The sequence below is a fragment of the Podarcis gaigeae genome (genome assembly GCF_964106915.1).
Source record: "Podarcis gaigeae genome assembly, chromosome: 2".
Lineage (NCBI taxonomy): Eukaryota > Metazoa > Chordata > Lepidosauria > Squamata > Lacertidae > Podarcis > Podarcis gaigeae.
Window position 1 is genome coordinate 115234810 of NC_139679.1, and position 22405 is coordinate 115257214.

At 47.6% G+C, this 22405-nt stretch overlaps 3 protein-coding genes across 8 annotated transcripts in view; 2 read left to right on the forward strand and 1 right to left on the reverse strand.

The window, feature by feature from the left end:
• The window catches only part of PBX2 (PBX homeobox 2), a 40915-nt gene extending 33314 nt beyond the window's left edge, over positions 1 to 7601 (forward strand). For all 4 annotated transcript variants that reach the window (XM_083724859.1, XM_083724860.1, XM_083724857.1 and 1 more), the window contains exon 9: positions 689 to 7601. In XM_083724859.1, coding sequence (XP_083580985.1) covers positions 689 to 781 — 93 coding nt within the window. In that variant the 3' untranslated portion in view covers positions 782 to 7601. The remainder of the gene's footprint in view (positions 1 to 688) is intronic.
• On the reverse strand, positions 5892 to 20721 carry RNF5 (ring finger protein 5). Of its 3 annotated transcripts, XM_083725366.1 has the most exons (6): positions 19353 to 19764; positions 18754 to 18772; positions 17092 to 17204; positions 16078 to 16132; positions 15836 to 15947; positions 5892 to 11372 (listed from the first exon to the last, which is right to left on the reverse strand). In XM_083725366.1, exons 1-6 carry the CDS (start codon positions 19493 to 19495, stop codon positions 11284 to 11286), a joined length of 531 nt encoding a protein of 176 aa, XP_083581492.1. In that variant the 5' UTR covers positions 19496 to 19764; the 3' UTR covers positions 5892 to 11283. The 3 variants fall into 3 exon arrangements, with proteins under 3 accessions (XP_083581492.1, XP_083581493.1, XP_083581494.1); XM_083725367.1 differs by lacking the exons at positions 15836 to 15947; positions 18754 to 18772 and adding an exon at positions 20687 to 20721 and having other exon boundaries at positions 19353 to 19621; XM_083725368.1 differs by lacking the exon at positions 18754 to 18772 and having other exon boundaries at positions 19353 to 19752.
• The window catches only part of AGPAT1 (1-acylglycerol-3-phosphate O-acyltransferase 1), a 46879-nt gene continuing 45061 nt past the window's right edge, over positions 20588 to 22405 (forward strand). Inside the window, exon 1 of the mRNA XM_083725160.1 lies at positions 20588 to 20692. Coding sequence (XP_083581286.1) covers positions 20614 to 20692 — 79 coding nt within the window. The 5' untranslated portion in view covers positions 20588 to 20613. The remainder of the gene's footprint in view (positions 20693 to 22405) is intronic.

Consider the following 22405-nt stretch of genomic DNA (forward strand, 5'->3'; position numbering starts at 1 on the left):
CTAATGGGGCCTGCTGCTGCTGCTGTTGCTGAGCTGCCAGAGCATGATTTCTGTTCTCATCCTGAAGCAAAGTTCTTAACCCGAGGTACTATTTCTGGATTAGCGGAGTCTGTAACCTGAAGCGTATGTAACCCGAGGTACCACTGTAGAGCTAGGAGCCTGTTTAAAGGGACAAGCCCAAGATGATTGTGGAGCTGAATTATGTGCCCAGTTTTACATTCTGGTATGCGCACGTTCCTCAATGGAAAGAAAGAAATGCGAGGTTTTCTTTCTTACTTGGTGAAGCTTAGTAAAATGATTCATCTGAGTCCAAAGTAGTTAAAGGTCCAGGAGAAGCTTTTATCACGTGATCTGCTGTTTGCACGGACTGCTCATTGGATCCAATAAAATAAAGGGAGTCAACACACATACATACATACATACACCCCACCCACCCACCCCTGAACTCTTTCTTTCTTCTACCGTAGAACTGTTTTTTGATAGCAAAATTAGGGATTCAGAGAAGAGTTGGGCAAGTTGCTGGCACCTAATGGTCTATAATGGTGCCAAGGGAACAAACACTCCCCAGTCTCTGGGAAAGCGGAGCTAGGAGAACTCCCACGAAAGGAAAAGAGGTTTAGCAGGTTGGAACTTTGCAAGAAACTGCAAATTAACGTGCCTCTACTGTTTCTCTCCTTTTTTTCACCAGGCCAATGGTGGCTGGCAAGAATCAGCCACCCCATCCTCTGTGACCTCCCCAACAGAAGGTCCTGGTAGTGTCCACTCTGACACCTCCAACTGATCCAGCTGGGCTGCGCTCCCTCCTCTGTCGTTTTCTTCCTGGCTCCAGTGGGGGGGGGGGGGGAGGGAATTAACCCTAGTGCTGAACTAGGCTGGGAAAGAACTCGTCTTTTCTCCCACCTGGCAGGAGATCACTGCACCACCCGCAGTGCCGGGGCAGGGGAGGGAACTCTTGGCATTCAAGGTGGCATTCAAGTACAGCAACTCTTGGCATTCAAGGTGGCAACACTCCATGGGGACGGTGAATTCAAGATGGCACCCGTTGTGATCCAAGATCCTTCCATGATCCTGAACGGCACCTCTTAATAAGAAAGACGCAACTCTAGAAGCGGTGAAGGGGACCCAAGACGGTGGGAGGCGGGGTGGGGAGCGGGTGGGAGGGGCTATCTCAAGCGGTCCGTCTGCTTGGAGGGGCTAGGCAGATGAGCTAATGTACCTGCAATGCGATATCATAATCTGCTGGCTCGGCCTTGTAGATAAGCACACCTGCCTGAGGGACATCGAGATGGCATCTAAACTGCTTATCATGGGATTGCGATTCAAGATGGCAGCACCAACAGGTCTCTTGGTAGTAGGATGAGCAGAGACGCTGGCCGAAGAGGGCTCAAGTTGGCATCTCTCCATGATGGGATGATTCCAAGATAGCAAACTGTGGCGTCTTCCTGTCGAGATTTGAACATGGCATGTATATATAAAAGAGAGAGGGGAAATCAGGCATGGATCCTGTCTGGACTCACAGTGGGCATCTCCTTTGCTTGTGCTGACCAGAGACACCAACATCCTTATGAAATATTTTGGCAGAAAACGAACATGTAAGGCAATACAAGGGCCTCGCTGTAAGATTGTGTGGAGCCATGGCGAAACCCTCACCTAGGCTGAAGAAACCGTTATACCTCTCAGTGAATAGGTTCCCTGGGTATGAAGATCTAAGATGGCTACCATCTGAATCAGAAAGGGCATATAGCCCTGAAGAGAAGTCATGAGGGGCCCAAGATGTTACGGACTGGTGCCCTTCCATTAGTTCAGAAGTGGGGGACCTTTGGCCTTCCAATGGTTGTTGGGCTTCAGCTGTTGGCCATGCTGGGGTTAATGGGAGATGTTGTTCATCAACATCTGGAGAGCCAAAGGTTCCCTGCTAAAGAGAAAGAACATACCATGGTACCTTTTATCAGAAAGACAGTGGGGCTGGCTTTCCAAAATGGCGGTTCAAGGTAATAGGGATGGGGAAGTAGTAATAAGCACAAACTTCCTATCTCCTAGGCAGGACTAGAAGCTCTGGAATAAGTTGTGGGGGAAGCCATAGGGCTAAGAGAGCCCAGCACACCCCACATTACACATGCTGTATACTGTAGCTGCATTATGGGTGATGGGGGTCTGCTTTTCCTTCTGTCAAATCTTTTGCTTTCTGAGCTGTTTGGGTTTTTTTGGCCTCTTCTCTCTCTATTTCAGTTTATCCCATTGTAACCATTCTTATTGTGTGTACAGTTTCTCTCTTGATTTTTTTCTCTCTGCTGTCTCTTATATTCTTGATATTTCCCCCCTGTTAAGTTCTTTTCCCTTTCTCCACCCATCACCATCTTAGGGCTTTTCTGCCTGGTCTGACCAAGCACAATCAGATAGTTTCTGAATGTCACAATCCTCTTTGTGTGATATTTGCGCAGGCCCTAATCTCGTTCAAAATGGAGAAAGTGACCTTTAAATATATTTTTTAAAGGGAGTTTACAGAATGGTGGAGATACAGGTTGGGCATAGCAGTATCCCTTCCCATTAAATAGATATGCTGTGTATCTGGGACAAACTATAAATTATGTTAAATGCACCATTTCATTTCTTCACTTTTAAAAGCAGGCATGTGGAGCAGTTCCAAAAAATCCCTCGCCACACCCAAAAATGTCTGCTTGCCTTGGAAGGAAAGCTTCCATTACTGAAATTGCTTCAGGGGGCTTTTTTATTGGCAAGAGTCCTGCTTGCAGTTTTTTTTTTTAAAATCCACCAGGTTAATTGATGGGACTTAATGTAATGTGTGGTTTAAAATGGGGTTTGAAGCCCCTGTGGTTGGAAAGTAGGTCCTGATGGATGGGTGTCCTTGAAAGGGAATCTGCCCACCATCACCACCAGTCAAAAGAGTGTTGGGGGGGACAGCATATTTGTTTGAAGGTATATTCTCTCAATTCACATCTGGTGATGGCTTGATTGAGTGTGGATTGATCAGATGCCCCAGGAACACTCCCAGAATCCTCTGCAACTGAGTAGAGTCTCTGTGGCAGATCTGCAAGGGATGGAGAAACTGAAGGTAGGAAAACAAGGAAAGTGCTATAGTACCAGCCAGGGAAATTGCATTTTGCCAGGGACAGCGTATTCTGGTTAAATGCTCTGGCAGCGCAATAGTCTTTCAAAGGAAGGGACGGATACTAGGGGAGGTTTGGGAACAAAATAGGAAATGTCATTTGTTGTGCAACCACCACCTGCTCCAGAACCCTGATTTGTGCAGAGAAGCTCACTCAAGTTGATGCTTCCATTTTTCCTTTAGCCCAATGCAAATATGGAGCATTTGAACAAACCAAAAGCATTACTCCAGTATCCCATCTTCATTGATTTCCTTCCCTCCCTTTGCTCCTATGAATTCCAGCCCAAAGGGGTCGCTAGCGATGCTTGGGAAGCTAGTATAGTTTCTATTTCAAAGGACCGTTTTATCCAGAATTGAGTAAGGCGTTTCCCCCACTCTGATGGAAAGAAATGGTATGAGTGTGTAAATAGTTTTGCTTGGGAAGCGAATGACCTGAAAGAGGCAGAAGCTGAGGAGGGAGACAAGGAAAATCTTGTAAAGTAAATCTAGTAAAAACCACACAGAATGGATCCAAGTGCACAAGAGCAGACAGTGGGTGAGAAATATGAAATAGGAGAGAGCGATATCAAAAGTAGTGAGAGGTGGGAATGAAACACAGTGCGAAAGCAGAAATGGTAGGGAGATAAGCTAAAATCTCCCGGCAAGAGAATATGAACTAAGGAAGACAAATCTGAAGGACAGGAATATTGAAACTCGAAAGAGTTGGGAACTAATGAAGAGATTGCAGGCAGGAAAGAGGGAAATTAGAAGATTTAGTGGGAAAGGATTATAAAGTAGAAAAGATCCAATAGATTGGGGGGGTGGGACATGCATTCAGCGGCACCTGTTCACAAGAGGAATGTGTACTTGGATCAGAAAAGAGGATTTGGACGTGAGAAGATACCAAAATAAAACTCGAAAGACGGAATGTGGATAAAGGCAATCGGATTGCAAAAGATGACGAAGGAATGGTTCAAAGGACGGAGGAAAGGCCTGCTTGTGGAAGTTGCCAAAGCCGGAGGGATTCAGACCCAAGGGTGGACATTGGGTGCAACAGGCGCAAATCCTGATGGCACGAGAGACCCATTAGGAGCAACGGAAACCCACATAAGACTTTTCAAGTTGCTCTCCCCCTTGCTCGCAGGGAGGGCTCCATGCTAGTCAGTCCAATAGCTTTATTACCTCATGGCGCAAGAAACCAATAGAGTCTTGGGACAGAGACCTTTTGAACCTGCTACCTCTGTGTGCCCTGTGGGGTTTTTTGGGGGGGGAGAACAGTGCTGTGAGACCCCCCCCCAAAAAAACAAAACCTCCCTGCCCCATTCCCTTTGACTGAGGGTATTGGGGTTCATCACCCTGACTGGCCGTTTTGACTTGTTCTGTTTTGGGTTTGTTTTGTTTTCTTGCTCTAGATTGCCTTTGCTTTTATCATCATTTTTCTTCTATAAAATTGAAGACAGTTTTTGCCCTGGGATTCATTTGGGTAAAAGGAGGAGGAAATGAGTGGGGAGGAAAGTCTGGTTCACCCCCCAAAACACACACACCTGTTTGCTGGGTATCTGTATAAGCCCACATAGAGACCAAACCACACTTTGCACCATTCAGACCAGTTTGCAGTGTGTGTGGGAAAGCTCAAAATGTCTTGTGGCAGAAGCGCTTACGTGCCAATACATTTTTGTGAACAGCTCTTATTTGGGGGTTTTTTTCACCATGCCAATGTCCAATGTGAAGCGGGTTGGAATAGCTTTGAACCATATGAGAAACCACTTCACACAGCTTGCCACATGAAGCTGCTTACAAAGTTGTTTGGAGCAATTTGCCTAGCACAACATTTAATCTCTGTTCTGGTCCTTGGTTGGCTCAATCTCTGTTCTGGTCCTTGGTTGGCAGCCATTTTGTTTCTTAGGCCGAGGGGTTAGGATTGCCACTTGGCCAGTTTCTGACTGATGTACCTGTTCTGTTTCTTACAAAACAAAACAAACCAGGCCCTGCAGCTTATTCCTTATGGTTTTGATTTTCTCTTTTAAGTGGTAATCCTAAAACAATGGCTGGTTGTCTGCCAACACGAGGAAAGATAAATGAGGTTAGGACACCCATGTTGAAACAGTTCCCGCACACAAATTCCAATTGGATCTACTTGAATTGACAACATAAGTTACAGCCTTAAGGCCAAACTAGATGTGTAGTTTTTTCCCCTCTCACAGTATTTTCTTTTTCTTTTTAACAATATTAGTGGGGGTTGGCTTAATTATTTCTGTGTGATTGTATGTTTTGTAACTTCTATATTTTACCAGGTGAGGCAAGTGGGGTGAGGGGGTGGTTTAGTATGTGACTAGGAAAACGGTCTGTGTGACTGGGGAAGGATTCACACGACATTTCCTCCATTCCAATATGCAGCCTTCTGGTGTAGTTATACAAAACAAGATGGCAATGGAAGGAGATTTCCAGAACCTGGTTCTCCTGCCGACCCGTCCAGATTAGCTAGAAGCAGTGCTTTTTGTGTGTGACAGAGCTCACCAGTACAGAGCACCGCCATGTCATTCATTTATTTTTGGATGCCCATGGCAACCATTTTGTGCTGGCACCCTCAGCATTTCATTTGAGTACTGGCACCTCTATTTTTTTAGCAACAACTAAAGCAGTGCCAGGAAAGGCCCTGAATGGCACACTTATGAGAATGATAAAATGAATGAGCCAGATTCACATTTCTGGTGGTTGTCTTTTGGTACCAATGATTAGGGAGTGGCTTTTCCCCATTTTTATTTTTTGTGTCCCCCCCCCCCCCGGTGCGCACCTTAACATCTAACAAACAGGTGCAGAAATTTGGGGACCACTGCACCAAATAATGCCGCTCACCTGACTAGCTGGTTGTCAGCCCTGCCCAGTTTATACACCATTTAAGACGCAGGTTTTGAGACTCTTTTGGGGCAGCCTTAATATTTCAGGAGGTCCCAACATGATGTACCTGTAATGGAAACCACCATTGTGGCAGTTTCCACCCCTTGTGAGACTCTTAAAAAGGTGCACCAGTGCTGTTCGTGGAGTGGTTTATGTGCCTCTGCGCTTTCTTCACCCTACACTGGAATACAGTGCATGTGCGCACCCAACAGGCCCAGCTGCAGGAGCAAACGGGAAGCTTTTGCTGTTTGCGTTTCTCTTGCTGGAGGCTACGAAATGGCAGGATCTAATCTGCTCCCAGCTCTGTCCCACTGCAGAAATAAAAAGCCCTTTTGTAAGCCAAGGGGAAAACCCATGACCCACATGGAAGCATAGGTGAGCTGGAGGGGGAGAACAAAAGCATTTAAGAGGCGCACAGAGGCATGTTAACAGAGAAAGAACAGCAGAAGGGGAGTGAGGAATCACTAGGACAATGATAGAGATCCATTGGCCCGTGTGATGTTAGGCTGTGACCCCCATCATGACTGACGGGAGTTTGAAAGGACCATAGATTTTCCAGCCACGCTGGAAGAATGGAGAACCCCAAATTTCAGTTCATTTGGCTGGGCTGGGGGATCCTTCCATTGGTACAGCCATGGTTGAGATTTGTCGTTGCCATGATCCCCTAAGTCTCGGAATTGCCACTGCAAATCTGAAGCAAGGCTTTACCAACAGAAGTGTCATGGCTCCCCCCAAAGCATTCTGGGAATTGTCATTGGGTAATGTTTCTGAGGATTCTGGTGCAAACCCCAAACTGCGCCCTGACAGAACTAAAGCATCCGCACCCAGCCCATGCCCATTAAATGTTTACTTGGGAGCAAGTCTTGCTGAGTTTAATAGGTTATGCTCCCAAGTATGTGCAGAAGACTAACCTTTGGCTACCTTGGTGGCGGTGAATTTAAATGGAGAGTTAATTAAGATGTCTGGGCAAGAATATACACACAGGATCTTTCAAGGTGCATGTTCAAGATTTCTCATGTCTTAACATGCATAAAAGGATAGATAATGTGGTAAAATGGTGGTTCCATTTCCCCCCATTTTTCTTTATGCTTTTTGAACACTCCTCTCCCGGAGTGGGCTATGGTGTCCCTTTTATTCCTAAGCATCACAGAGTGTGTTATAACACTGAATGTCCCACTCACCTGCATTTTTAACTACCCAAAGATCAAAATGGGCTCTTTTCTGGGCTAAGTAGCCGTCTTAGTAACATTAGACCAAAACTGGCTCCCTGCCCTTTTGGCATGGATGCAATTGTTTAATTTGGGTGGTGTGACTGCCTTTTCCCCAGTGTAGTAATGACAGTGATGCAGAAAGAAAGCATCTGTTGGATTTTTACTGTCGAAAGTCACAGAGGTCCCATCCCCACCCCCAAAGTTGGCTTCCCTGAGGTGGAGTCTGTTACTTCCTTGCGGACAGAAGTCTAAGCAAATACAGGGGGCCTTTGGAGGCTTCAGAGGAAGGATGGATTTCAACTGGGGGGGGGGGGAATATACTCTGGAGGTTCCCCCATCACTCTCTTGTACAGTTTTGCCTAAACAATAAAATATATTTTTTTCCACTGGTGCTTTCCCATTATTTCTACTTTAGAGAACTTAAAAGAGTTCTGAGTTAGCAGGCATACTACAGAAAGGGTGTGCACTCTAGATCTTCAGCTAAAGAATAGGAACTAAAGAGTAAATGCAATATAAACTGGAGGTGTCCCCCATCCCACACAAAGGACGGGGCTGTTGCTATTTAACATGTTCATGGATGATCTGGAGTTAGGAGCGAACAGATGCCTGCATTGCAGGCGGCTGAGCTAGATTACTGTGTTCTATAGGGCATGGTTGCCATCACTGCAGACAAGACCCGGTTATTCAGGATGGAAAACCAAGCAGATTTGAGAAGCTTTCCAAAAGGATTTCCCCAAACCGAGCAAATGAGACCGGATAAGAGGGGCATAAATCTGCATGTTGTGGAGAGAAAGAGGATCAAGTTTTTTCTTCCTTATGACGCTAGATCTCCAGATGGGGCACCCAACAAAGCTGAATGTTGGAAGATTCAGGGCAGACAAAGTGCTTCACACTGCGCATAGTTAAAACTATGGAATTCACGCTCAAAAGTCACTAATTTGGGTGGCTTTGAAAGGATTTAGAGACATTTGTGACTGATCAGTCTTATCAGTGGCTGTTCTACCTTCATTGAGCGTGAATTCCATAGCTGGACCTCATGGGCCTTTGGCATGACGCAGCACGGATGCTATGTTCTTAACATAAGCAAGGGCAAACTTTTCAGAAGCTGATGGGATCTGGGATGTAACCAAACAGGAAAGAGTGCTTGCGTGACAATGGCTTGAATTTTTTTAACAACTCAATGCAGTAGCAGTGGATGGGGGGTGGGAAGACAAATTCCATTGCTAGGGATTGAAAATAAGTTTAGCAGTATCCCATTTCTGGTGCATTCAAATTGGGAATAGTTTTGTGGCTTCCCCTATTAAAAGCAGGGGGGGGGGGAGAGAGTTCCACTTTGTTGGATCTCATCTGGGTGGTTGTTTCTAAGCAGAAGAAACCTCTGGGCATAGGGCAGTATATAAATTCAATAATAATTAAAAAAGCCCAAGATCTACCAACCAGAAGCTGGTGCAAGAGACTTAGAATTCACTTAGGATTAAATAACAGGATGTTACTGAGGACATTCTGAGCTCAAGACTTGGTTTTCAGTACCAAGAACTCAACCAAACTCATAGTCCTGTTACAAAAACATGCGCTCCAGGGTAGCTTCATTTCAGTGGCTGAAATTGGGTGGAAATAAGTCATTGCGTTGTTTCTATTGTAAAATAATTGGGGGACAAGACGCCTCTGCTGATCTAATACAAGACACCCAGATCTGTCCATCCCTGTGTTTTCCCACAGCAGTTGGGAAAAGGTAATGAAAACAAGGGACTGGAACACCTCAAAGCCATAAAACTACAACTTTGGGGCCTTTTCAGGAAAAAAGGAAAACAGGCTTATATAATAATGCAACATGCAGAGGGAGCAAATAGATAGCTCGGCTGGTAGATCATGTGACCCTTAGGGTTGTGGGTTCGAGACCCAAATTGAGGAAACAATCCCTGCATTGCAGGGGGTTGGACTAGATGACCGACCCAACTCTACAATTCTATTATTAATATTAACATTTGTATACCGCTTTTGATCCATAGATCTCAGGCCGTTTCACAACATAAAATTACAAAATAAAACAAAACACATAATTAAAAATAAGAACATAAACCAACAATCCCCCCTCCCACAACACATTTAAAAGGGCATAGAAGGTCAGTCTGCCAATGGCTGAAGAGGAATGTTTTTGCCTTGTGCCTAAAGATGTATAATGAAGGTGCCACCTGAACCTCCCTGGGGAGAGCATTCCACAAACAAGATGCAACTGCAGAAAAGGCCCCGTTCTCGTGCTGCCATGCTCCAAACCTGTCCTGGAGGAGGATGAAGAAGGGCCTCAGATGATGATGTCAGGGTCCGGATAGGTTCGTACGGAGAGAGGTAGTCCTTGAGGGCTTCCCAGAAACGATCTGGTGGACCACTTTGAAAACAGGATGTTGGATGACGAGGGCCTTTGGCCTGACCTGGCTGCAGGACTTCTGTTTACATAAGGCACTCCCTCAGCCCCACCGCATCACACAAGTCAGCGGAATGAGTTGCGCAAATCATCTCTTTATCAACCTGCCCGATGTTTCCCACACGCACACCTCTCGCAACATCAGAAAACAGCAAGGAGACTGCACTCGCAAGCGGATATGAATCACAGGTTAATTTAATTACAGCATCGGTTAATTTACATCACATCTTCCCTCTTGTCACCCAAATGGGAAGAAAGGGAAGTGGGTGGGTGAGTCCCGTCCCCCCAACAGAGATTTCTGGGTAATTAAATACTGTTAGTCCAGCCAAGGCTACTCCCCCCCCCCCATCCCAACCCAAGCAGTAACAAATCCCGCCAGCGCTGACTGTACCATACGCCCTCAGAAGATTGAGGGGAGGGCACCAGGGGGAAAGAGAGAAATACAGCCAGTTGACTAGTCCTTCGTCACCAGCCTAGAAAATAAAACAGTCTGTAAAAGCACGTGGCTTCTTACATCTCTGGAAGTCAATTTTTTTAAAGGGGTGAGACGGGACATTATTATTATATATAAAACTAACCACAAGGAACTTCATTGTGACCAGTTAAATTAACACACCTGAGGCCCATTTCCCTCCCAGTGGTTGGCCACAGGAATGCGGGGGGGGGGGGGGGAGGAGCCCAGATGTTTTTCCTGTGGCGCCCTCCATTGCCATAGCTCACCTCTTGCTTTTATCACCCCACTGCCCTACTTTTCTTGTCTCTGCTCCCCCTACCGCAACACCTGCTGAGGCAGGTGGGTGTGGTGGGCTTTTTGCCCCTATAAAGAAAAGAGGGAGGGAGACCACAGCTCTCTTCCCCTCCCAAAAACACCCCCTTTCCCCCACTACGTAGCATTTCATGCCGTTGTAAGCTTACAGGTAGGAACGAATCTCGATTTTGTTGTCGTTGTTTGAGGCCTAGTTGCCAAGAGAGGCATTTAAGCCGTTAAGAGAGGGTGGTCTGGCTGCAAATGTGGGATTTTGTCCCACTAATGCTATTGAGTAAGTGATAGCCCCCATCCCAAACCCCTCTGGCCTGTGAGGAGGGAGAACGCAGGTGAGCAAAATATCATGGGAGTGGGGGAAGCAGAGGACTGACAGGCTGGATTTGGCTCCCGAGCCCCACAGCTTCTGACGGCTACCTTCTTCTACATCTTCTCCATTATTTTTTTTAACACAGCCCACCTGCGATTCAGGCAAACTTTGGAACGCTTCAGTCAAGGGCGATTAGAGGAAACAATTAAAACACCTTGATAATTACGACTTGCCCCCCGCCCCCACATACACACAGATACACTTTGAACACAAATATACACCTCTTTTGCATCGTCAGCTCCCCAAGTCACCCTATTATACTTTTAATTCTGCGTAGGGGGATCAAGGAGGGAGGTTGAGGAGGGAGAAACACCAGGCTCCGGCTCTGCCACCTTGCCCTCCACCCTGCAGGTCAGCCCCCTCCTGCCTCGCCTGGGCGCAGGCAGGAAATGATTCCACCCTCCTCCCCACAGCTGCCCCTTCCCCTCCCCATAGTTTGAAAGTCCTTCTATCCTGTTCTGATAGACTTCTTCTTTTTTTTAGTACAGGGCAAGTCCAGCGGAGTCCAGCCAGTCAGACACTAAGCAGCCAAAAGAAAAAGAAGATGGCGATGAAGAGGAAAAGCGAATCCTGCCAGCTGGATGGGCGGGCAGCTTCTGCATCTAAGCAAAAAAGAGAGACGGAGGAGCTCAAGGTTAGGAGGAGGCACCATATACCATTACAGGTAGATGCAAAATTCAAGGTAAAGGTAAAGGGACGTCTGGCCATTAGGTCCAGTCGTGGCTGACTCTGGGGTTGCGGTGCTCATCTCGTTTTATTGGCCGAGGGAGCCGGCGTACAGCTTCCGGGTCATGTGGCCAGCATGACTAAGCCGCTTCTGGCGAACCAGAGCAGCGCACGGAAACGCCGTTTACCTTCATGCTGGAGCGGTACCTATTTATCTACTTGCACTTTGATGTGCTTTCAAACTGCTAGGTTGGCAGAAGCAGGGACTGAGCAATGGGAACTCACCCCGTCGCTGGGATTCGAACTGCCAACCTGATTGGTAAGTCCTAGGCTCTGTGGTTTAACCCACAGCGCCACCCGCGTCCCCAAAAGTTAAGGTAGCCGATACCATTTTCATATAAATCCATTTCCAGGCAGTAAGTGTAGTGGCAAATTCAAAAGTGCAGGGTCCCTCCATGACAGTCACAGTCATCACATCCCTTCTAATAAGATGATACATTGGGACATATTTGAAGAATTCAGCTTTCAAATTCCAAAAATGAGGGGTGCTAAAAAAGTTGCAACATGACTTGGCAGTTCAAAAGATATTTTGGTTAAATTAATATAATTTCTAATGGATTACTGAATATTGCATTATTTGATATGAGTTGTCTATTTTAAAGTTATTGTGACTTTTTAATATTGGAGCAGATTGTTCTTATTAAAGTTTGATGTTTTATTATGTTTTTATATGTGTTGGAAGCCGCTGAGAGTGGTTGGGGCAACCCAGCCAGATGGGTGGGGTACAGATAAGAAAATTAATTAATTAATTAATTAATTAATTAATCAATCATCATCATCATCTAGTTTTGCTTGGTAAGCAAAATGTGTATAGGACTGCATAGAAATAATTAAAAATGATTGCCAAGTACTTACAGTAATATATTATTACTATTATTATTATTATTATTATCGTTATTACTACTGTTATTCATATTATTTTCCCAACAATTTTTATTGTTTTGCATTTAAATACAAGAACAACATATAACTACTGTAACATGTCTACTGGTACATTTTTAATGTTTCATATGCAGTGCATAGTACACAAACAATATGTTTATTTATGTATTATCACCTCAAGTATCCTCTCCACAGAGATTATTGTGTTGGGGGTGGAATAGAAGTAACATCCGTTTCATATATTAGTGTTATTATTATTAATTATTATTATCATTGTTTGGCATTACCTGACATTTTCAGAAGTTAAATTTTAAATTATTTGGTTTGCCGAAAGCAGCTCATGGGCTTCTTCATCGAACATAGACTTACCAATCTCAGTTGATGACAAAAATAATAGTTGATTTGAATTCTTCATACCCAAAAACAATTTTTTTATGACCACTCACTGAAGAAATTTGCAAAAATTAAGAATGATCCCCCAAAATAGCAAGTCCTAATATAATAATCTTATAATTATACAATAATAATACCATATTGGCCCGAATATGTCGCATCACCTTTAAAATTCAAGGGGGGAAAAGAAAAGAGACAATACCCGAATATAAGCCACTCCCTTAAAATTCTGCAGGCACTCACACATTCCATTCCATTTTACCGTATGTCTGTTTCAGTAGCCATATCGTAAAAGCCAATTTTTGTGAGGTTGCGAATTTAAGTCGCACTTTAAGTCAGAATTTGGGGGGAAAGTGAGGCTTATATTCAGGCCAATACGGTAATTATGGATGTATCATGATAATCAGGGCAGATCTCCATGTATTGCTAGAGCTACAAAGGCTACAGCGCTCAGGATTTGCAAAACATCCTGCCTGGAGCCATGCAAGCCCCCAACAACCAGCTGATTGCAGAGTGGGTGGGCATGGCTTAGACCAAATAGCCTTGAGGGCCAAACATGGCCTGCAGATCAGAAGTTCCCTACCCTAAGACTTGAGGCCGGAAGAGAAGGTAGGAAGCGACCTGATACTGGTTAAGGCTAGACAATCTAGACTAGTACTGTCTGCTCTGACTGGCAGTGCTCCTCCAGGATCTCTGGCAGAGAGAGAGAGAAAGAGAGCCTTTCCCAGAACATGCCACCAGCAATCCTTTTAACTGGAGATACCACTATGGGATGGAACCTCGGACCTTGTGAATCAGCTGATGCCGAGCTAAAATCCCTCTCCAAATACAGAGAAGGAAAGAGATGCTACTACTCAGAAGGAAGTAACGCAGCCCTGGAGAGAGAGGAACATGAAAGGGACGCGTGGGAGAGCGTGACGGTGGAAAAACTCCTTCTCTAAGCCAGTCAAGTGGAACGGTAAGGATTTCAAGCACAGGTTAAGACTCAAGCACCTGCTTGTGTAAACGTGACCCAGCGCGGGGCTGCTGCCAAGTTCTATTAGTGGCAGCTTAGCAGGGAGAGACATGGTGCCTTGTCCAGCCGCAAAAAAATGGTACACTTGAACTTAGCACAGACACTGCAAATCAGAGTGAGGACGCAGCTTTTACCTGGGTAAAACCCACAAAGGGTAGCATGGGAAAATACAAGAGATTACCGTATTTTTCACTCCATAGGGCGCACCGGACCATAGGGCGCACCTAGTTTTTAGGGGGGGGAATAAAGAAAACAATGTCTTGGCTTCCTCTTTAGCCACGCACAACCTCTTCAGCCGGGAGAGGCTGCGCCCGGCTTCCTTTTTAGCCGCAGGGCTGGGGCGGGGGAAGCCCGAACTTCCCCCGACCCCAGCCCCCAGAACTGGTCCGGGAGCAGAGGCATAGTTGCGCAGCCTTGCCGCCACTCCCGGAGCTTGCGGGCTGGGGGAGCGCTCCGCAGGCTTGCAGATAGCTGCCCACCGCGCTCCCCAGGCTTCGGGCTGCAGGCAGCTATCCTGAAGCCTGGATTCGCTCCATAGGACGCACACACATTTCCCCTTCATTTTAGGAGGGGGAAAAGTGTGTCGTATAGAGCGAAAAATACAGTAATCCCAGGGATGTACAGGGTGTTAAGTGAGGGGTAGTACCTCTGCCGGGGGACACATCATGCTCCTTTTGGGGTAGTTTGCCCACCTTTGGTCCCCATCCTGCACTCAGCTCTCTCACCTGCGGCTCCTAAAAGCTGTTGGCGTGCGACAACGGTCACACCCCAGGAATGGCTTCGACTGGCCAGCTAAACCAGGTGAGGGCAGCTGATGGATTTCAAACCCTCAGTGTGTTAGGGACGTCCCCTTCATGTGAAGACAGGCTCTGGCAAACTCAGTGGATGAGACCAATAGTGGGTCCAACAGCTGAGAAGGCAGTTTCTGCACATGCCATACACGGAAGGGAGGGACAGGTGAAGCTCACCCATCTGGGAAGGTAGGAGAAGGAAAAGTCTGATCCTAAACCCATGCGGCCTTGCGGGATATCTTCAGAAGTAGGAAAGGCTAAGGGAGTAAACCCTACACAAATCCGGAGCAGAGTCCCTAAGACAGTTGGATGGTGCTTTGCATGCCTCCTTCTGGCAACTGCTGCAGCCAAGCTGTTGTCAAAACTCTTGCTCTGCTTTCCTTTGCACCACATCAGCGAAGATGAGAGGTGGATCTTGTCCTTTGGGCAGCCCAGGCCTGCGCCTCAGAGAGGTCACTTTGATGCTGCTAACACAGCAGTTTGACTTCACCCCTGGAGGTGTCCTCCATTATCTCTTGAGGCAGACAGAAGCCAACAACTACCAACTACTTGCCCATGGACTGTCTCGCCAGAGTGGTGCATGCTCTTGTTATCTCCCACTTGGACCCACGCTCTACATGAGGCTACCATTGAAGGTGACCTGGAAACTACAACTAATCCAGAATGCAGCAGCTAGACTGGTGACTAGGAGTGGCCGCCAAGACCATATAACACCTACATTGGTTCCCAGCACGTTTCCGAGCACAATTCAGTGTGTTGGTGCTGACCTTTAGAGCCCTAAACGGCCCTAAACGGCCTCGGCCCAGTATACCTGAAGGAGCGTCTCCACCCCCATTGTTCAGCCCAGACACTGAGGTCCAGCGCTGAGGGCCTTCTGGTGGTTCCCTCATTGCAAGAAGTGAGGTTACAGGGAACCAAGCAGAGGGCCTTCTTGGTAGTGGCGCCTGCCCTGTGGAACGCCCTCCCAGCAGATGTCAAGGAAATAAACAACTCTCTGACTTTTAGAAGACATCTGAAGGCAACCCTGTTTAGGAAAGTTTTTAATGTTTGATGTTTTATCATATTTTTAATACTCTGTTGGGAACCATCCAGAGTGGCTGGGGAAACCCAGCCAGATGGGCGGGGTATAAATTAATAATAGTAATAATCCCAGAGGCTGGTTGATCGGACGAGTGAGCATGGCTGTAGAATTTGAGTGTGCCCTTATGCGCAGATTTGTGCAACAAGCTTAGACCTGTTTTTAAAAGTAGTGCATTACCTGCCCTTTCTCCTGGGGCACTGTAGCCAGTGGCAAAAAACCCAAAGGGGAACGCGCCAATGCCAAATGCCATGTGGAAGCCAGTGGCCGCGTCAGGAAAGGCACCCATGCCCTGTCGGAGGGAGGGGGAGCAGGGGGCAAAAAACAGAAAGGGGGAAAACGTAGGTTAGTAGTCTGCTGCAAACTGCAAAGCATTTCAGCCGGGATCAGTCTATAGAGGGCTACAAGCAAGTGCCACTCACCCCTCGAGACTCCGGCTCTGGGCGCTGCCCTCGTGGCCGAGGAGGGGTCTTCAACCTGTGATAGGAAGGGAGGAATATGCATAAACAGCACTGACAGGTAGGCAGACACTCCTCCCGTTCACCAGTATTTTCACCATCACCCCATGTCTTCCCCATAACAGGGCACAGAAGGGATTTTAAAAACACATTAGGATAAGGATGTAGTATTTACAAAACACTGGGGGAGGTGGTGGCTGTGCTTGGAAGATCTACAGAGGACGGAGCAGGTCCTTGCCCTGAGCCTGCAATTCAATGCAGCCGAGAGGCAACATGTTTACATTGGAAGGAGAGCATCCTCAGCTTCAGAAGTGTTTTGCTGGATGTGGCCAAAGGCCCACCTAGTCATTCATTCTGTTCTCACAGCAGCCAACTGGATGCACATGGGAAGCAATGGCGCACTCCCTGCTTGCGATTCTCAACAACTGATTTTCAGAGGCACGACTACTCGCCATCGATAGCTCTCTGCTCCATGAATCTGTCATCGCCCCTTTTAAAGCAATTCAAGTTCGTGGCCATCTTGTGGATTCAAATGACAGGAAAGGAGATTCCCACTAAATGTCAGGAAGAACTTTCTGATGGTAAGAAATGTTTGACAGAGGAACAGACGCCCTCGGAAGGTGGTGGAATCTCCTTCCTTAAGCAGAGGCCGGGATGCTTTAGTTGAGATTGCAGGGAATTGGACTCGATGACTCTACTGGTCCCTTCCAACTCTATGATTCTATTGATCACACATTCCTGGGCTAGGCAGTTGCCCAGAGATACTGGGCTTGGGACCCGGAAAGTTACAAATCTTTCCTTTTATCAGAATAAGAGACTCTTCAGAGCCAGTAAAGGACTCATAGCAAGAGATATTGCAGAAGAAAGGGAGGGAGACCAACCAGCCTACAGGAAAAGGAAATACCACTCTAGCCCAGAATTCCACTATCACTGAGGATTACCAAACTAGCAGGGAGCATAGCAAAGGGAAATGATTACCTGGGATCCTGCTGGGCGGAGCTTCCACGTCCATAGAGAGGGATGACTTTGTCCCGGCTGATTCCTGCCTTGCACACAGGACACTCCTGGCGCTCCGGCCGAGTTTCTAGCCACTATGGAGGGGGGAAAGATGGCAGTGAATGTGGAAGAGCTTCTCCCACCCGTCCCCAAAGATATGCAGATCATATCATAACCAGGGCAGGGAAATTTCAGGCACCCAGGGCAGGTGAGCAGGCAGGCAGGTGGGCACAAATGCAGAACTCTCTCCAGGCCATCCCCCTCACCCTGCCCCTGCTTCAAACCCAAATGTTTTGCCTGGCTGGAATGAGACCTTGAACTCTGATCATGCCTCTTGCTTGTCTGAATGGAAGACAGAGAAGGATGCACAACTAAACTGTTGTTGTTGTTTGCATGCATCTGTCCCAAGAGACAATGGAGAGTGCATCTGGGGGTGAAGTCAAACCATTGCAGTAGCAGCACAAAAATGACCTCCCTAGGGTGTAGGTTTGGGCAGTGTGTCTGGAGGTTGACGAACCCCATCTGCCCCTCACTTCCTCTACAGCCTTTTTGACTGTTGGACCCACCACTGGTCTAATCCGCTGAAGCCTGTCTTCAACGCAGAGGAAGCCCCTAACTCACCGAGGGTTTGAAACCCATCGGCTGCCCTCACCTGGTTTAGCCTGCCAGACAAAGCTATACCTGGGCTGTGGCTGCTGTCACACGCTGACAGCTTCTAGGAACCACAGGTGAGAGCTGAGTGCAGGCAAAATTCACATTTGCAACTCTGCTCACTTTTGCCTCTGGCTTTCCCCAAGGTCCCCTGATCAGGTAGCGGCCCATCTTAGCCCAGCCTCCTTTTCTCACAATGGCCAATGGCCTCAAGCAGGATCTGAGCACACCAGAACTCTGAAGTTATGTTTTACTAATTAAGCACAGACAGACTTCTTATTGGTGGTGGAAAGGTCCAATTCAAGGCCAGCTGCTCCAATAGGAAATATTTAACCAGGTGAGACCAATGGTCTGTCTTGATCAGGATTCTGTCTCAACAGAAGTCTGCCAGATTAGAAACAAAAGGAAGGCTCACAAACAAGGTAGAACACAGATAAACCTGCTCTCTTCTCCTGTGGTTTGCCTTCAGCAGTTAAAAAGATATATCCCTTCTGCACATGGAGGTTGCATTTTCCTTGAGCATCCTCAATAGGCACAAATATTATTAAAGCCTCCTATAAAAGCCTGCCTCCCATAAAAACATAAGAAGAGACCTGCTGGATCTGACCAGGCATGGTCAAACTTGGCCCTCCAGATGTTTGGGGACTACAACTCCCATCATCCCTAGCTAACAGCCCCAGTGGTCAGGGATGATGAGAACTGTAGTCCCAAAACATCTGGAGGGCCAAGTTTGGCCATGCCTGGATCTGACCAATGGCCTATCTATTTGAGCATCCTGTTCTCCCAATAGCCTGTGGGGACTCCACAAACTGGCCCTGTTGCACTCAGGTCCCGCTTGCGAGCTTCCCATAGGCATCTAGATTGGCCGCCTGGCAGGCTGACACCATGGCAGGTAGGCTCACAAACCAGGGTAGGTTCACTCAATGACGTCCTTTGACACCTTCACCTTTCCTCGCCCTAAAGGTCAGGAGCCGAGGACAGGGAGACACTCACCTGGTGAAGACATGGCCAGCTAGGAAAAAAAGAGAAGAAAAAGTGAGTGACCCTTTTAAAACCTGGAATAATAATGCAATTGTGGTTGGTTGGTTGGTTGGTTGGTTGGTTTTAAAAAAAACAAGAATCATATGCCCGACTAAGGCCACACAGAGAAAAGCTCTAGGTTCTGAAATTCACACCCCGGATACCTTCTAAAAGCTAACCCCGCAACTGGCCACACATCACGCATATGGAGCTTCACAGAGCCTGGTTCTGATCCACACACCCTAACCATGTGATGCCACATGGTCTGTCCTTCGAGGTTGCCACCCACCCTCTTTGGTTTTTAGACAGTGGTGAAGTGGCAGTCGAAGTCAAGCGAAATCTGGTGCAGCCCCTGCAGCTTTAAGGCCACCCCGACAGGCAGAAATCCAGCAGGTGAAGCTTCTTTCCCCGGCTTCTTTGCAATGGAGCAAACCTTCCACCTGCCAGACCCAGTAAGAACAATGGTAGGTCTCCCTGCCAGGCACCTTGTTCTGTGCCCCCCACCCGCCCTTTTAAGGCTGCCCCCCAACTCTTCAGGGCCACGCCCCTTTCTGCTCCCCACTGCTCCTCACCAGTACAGGTGGCCGCAGAGCCCAATGACGGCCTCTCTGGCAGGCTCCAGGCAGATATTGCATTCGAAAGCGCTGCGGTCGCGGTTTGAACCCTCGGGTTCCCCGTCCGGGACCCCCGGACCCATCCCGGCCGCCGCCGCCATCTTCCGCCCTCACTTAAACTGAAGGAGGGGAGCCGGACACGCCCGCTCTTCAGCAATTGGCCCTGGCGCCCGTCTTTCTCGCCTTGCCGATATTTCATTGGAGGCAGAGGCAGTCCGTTGTGGCACCTGGCGAAGATGATTGCGCACGTCAAAGTTAGTCCCGCCTTCACAGCTCTAGGGGGGGGGGCGCTCGAAACTTTTTTGACTGGCTGCATCGCTCGGGTGTCAAAATATGAGATTACGTTATTGGTTAAGGGAGGCCTCATTCTCCCGCCTCCCGCCGTCGAGCAAAATAAGATGTCATGTGACTTTAAAGCGAGAGGTGGGGGTGGGGCGTAGCCTGATTGACTGGAAAGGCAACCACTCAAGAGCAAGACAGCAGGGATTGGGGGCGGATGCACGAAGGGCACGTCTGGAATGCAGTTGAAAGCACGAAAGGCAAGCACACGCCCAAGCATATTGTGATTGGCCAGAATCCCAGTTCGAGGCGGGAACTAATCACGATTGCATTATAGGGTGGCCCAATGAACAATCAGAGTCTTTGGCCAAAGGGCGGAGTCTGCTCTCGTGCTGAGCTGTACCAAGCTTGCCCATTTTTGAGGCGAAGGTTCATGGGAGGTGAAACATCACTTCCTGCCTCGGGCCTTAAGTTTACTGTTTCTTCCTTAGATCTTAATCATGGCAGCTATCAAGATATAAGGGTGTCTGTAGTAAAAGTCAGCCCAGAGCGCTTCACCATAGCAGACAGTTATTACCTGGATAAGTCAACTACTCCTCAACCAGGTTTAACTGCAGAAAGGGAGGTGTTACTATAGCAACCAGACACCTGCTTGCCAGTGATGCTGTTGGCATGGCAACCTGCTATCCATCAGTGCCACTGTGGTCCATGTTGGTAATTTTACCCACCCCATTTAAACCACACTTTTGGTTTTTGGCATCAACCAAACCATTCCAAGGATTCTGTTGTTACCACAATAAGCCGTACACTAATCACAAACTTCCCTTGCTGCTACCACCATTGTCATGACAACACACACTTCCCATTACCCCAGCAACTGATGTTACCCGTCCAACTCAACAGGCTAAGCCAGAGTCACCACAAATCTAGCCATCTACAAATGCATATCTGCACTCAGCCAGAGCTCCTGGGATTAATGCGACAATTTACAGCCACCCTGCGAACAGACTTACTAGGAAGTAAGTTCTGGCTTTGCCGCCAGTCTTAGGATTGGGTTATTAAGACTGAGAATCATCCCTGCCTGCGCCATGGCAACCCACAGCCATCACAATTGCTGCCAATGTCACAGCAGCCCCAGATGGTAGAGCATGAGACTCTTAATCTCAGGGTCGTGGGAGCAAAGGAAACTCAGCTTACTCTGCTGTTGTTCTTTCTAGGCACATGGGGGGGGGGGTGTCTCTCATTCTGGATAGCACAGCCTTCCTCAATCTGGTTTTCCCCTGCCAGACAATTTTGGACTACAACTCCCATCATTCCTGACCATTGACCATGTTGGCTGGAACTGATGGGAATTGTGGTTTAAAATGTCTGAAGGGCACCGGATTGGGAATGCCAGCACTCATTTTTACAGCAGATTGTGGCTGCGATGCAATATATCAGGGTTTGCCAATTTGGTGCCTTCCTGGTGTTGTTGGACTCTAACCCCCACCAGCCTCTGTCAGCACGAACAACAGCCAGGAAAGGTGGGAGCTGGAGTTCAGCAACTTATCGAGAGCACTTGCTATGCAGTTCTACATACTTACCTGGGAGTTCAGCTGGGCTCATTTCGGAATAGACATGTAAAAGATTGCACTGTACGGACTGAAAAGTAATACCGTGGGGTTTTACTCTGTCTATATCGGCGAAAGTGAAACCTGTGATGCTGGCTGGCTTGGTGGCCGGGAATGGTTCTGATTTCTCAGGGAACTAAACAATTTGCCATCCAACCTCTGGAAGGGAATGGACAATTGTCAGTTGGGCTAGGAGCTTCACACAGAGGTCTGTTCTGCCTCCAGCATTGGAGGTAGTACACCTTTGAACATCAGTTGCTGGGAATCACAGGTGGGGAGAGGGCTGTTGTGTTCACGTCCAACTTTCAGGCTTCCCAGGGGCATATATTTTTGCCACTGCGAGAACAGGATGCTGGACTAGATGGGCCTTTGGTTTGATCCAGAAGGGATCCTATTGTGTTATTATTATCGGGGAAAAGTCCAGTCAAACAGTCCCGAGATGCAGGAAACTCAGGGACAAGGTGGCTAAAAGAAGGATGCAGAGAAGGGAATGGAGTGAGAAAGCGGAACCTTGAGGGAGGGTAGGCAGCTGTCAGTAAAGTTCAATGCAGGAAGGGAATTGAAGCTAGGAAGTTATCTGAGATAGGACTCTGGAGAAATTTTACAGAGCATGAGATCAGGAAAAAGGAGGCATGCAAGGGACATGACTGAAGGGAGGATATCATTGTGTCTACAGCAGACACCCCCAGCCTGGGACCCTCCAGATGCTATTGGACCTCAACTCTCCTCAGCTCCAGCCAACATAGCTAACGGTCAGGGATGGTGGGATTTGTATTCCAAAACATCTGGAGGGCACCAGAGTCTGCACCAGGGATGGGAGACCTGTGGCCCTCCAGGTGTTGCTGAACTACAGCTCCCATAATCCCTGGCTATGAGCCCTGCTGGCTGGGGCTGATGAGAGTTGAAGCCCAAAAACATCTGGAGAGCCACATGTTCCCCATCCTTGGTCTGTTGAGGGCCAGATTAAACATGGCATGGGAGATCCATAGTTTGAATCTCCTGACTTCACTGGGGAAGGGTTTTTAATTCTTTCCCCTGTTATTTTGCCCAATCACAATCACCCTCTGAAGCTGACATTTGGCCTTCTTTGGGACAGGTGACTGTGGATAAAAACAGAACAAC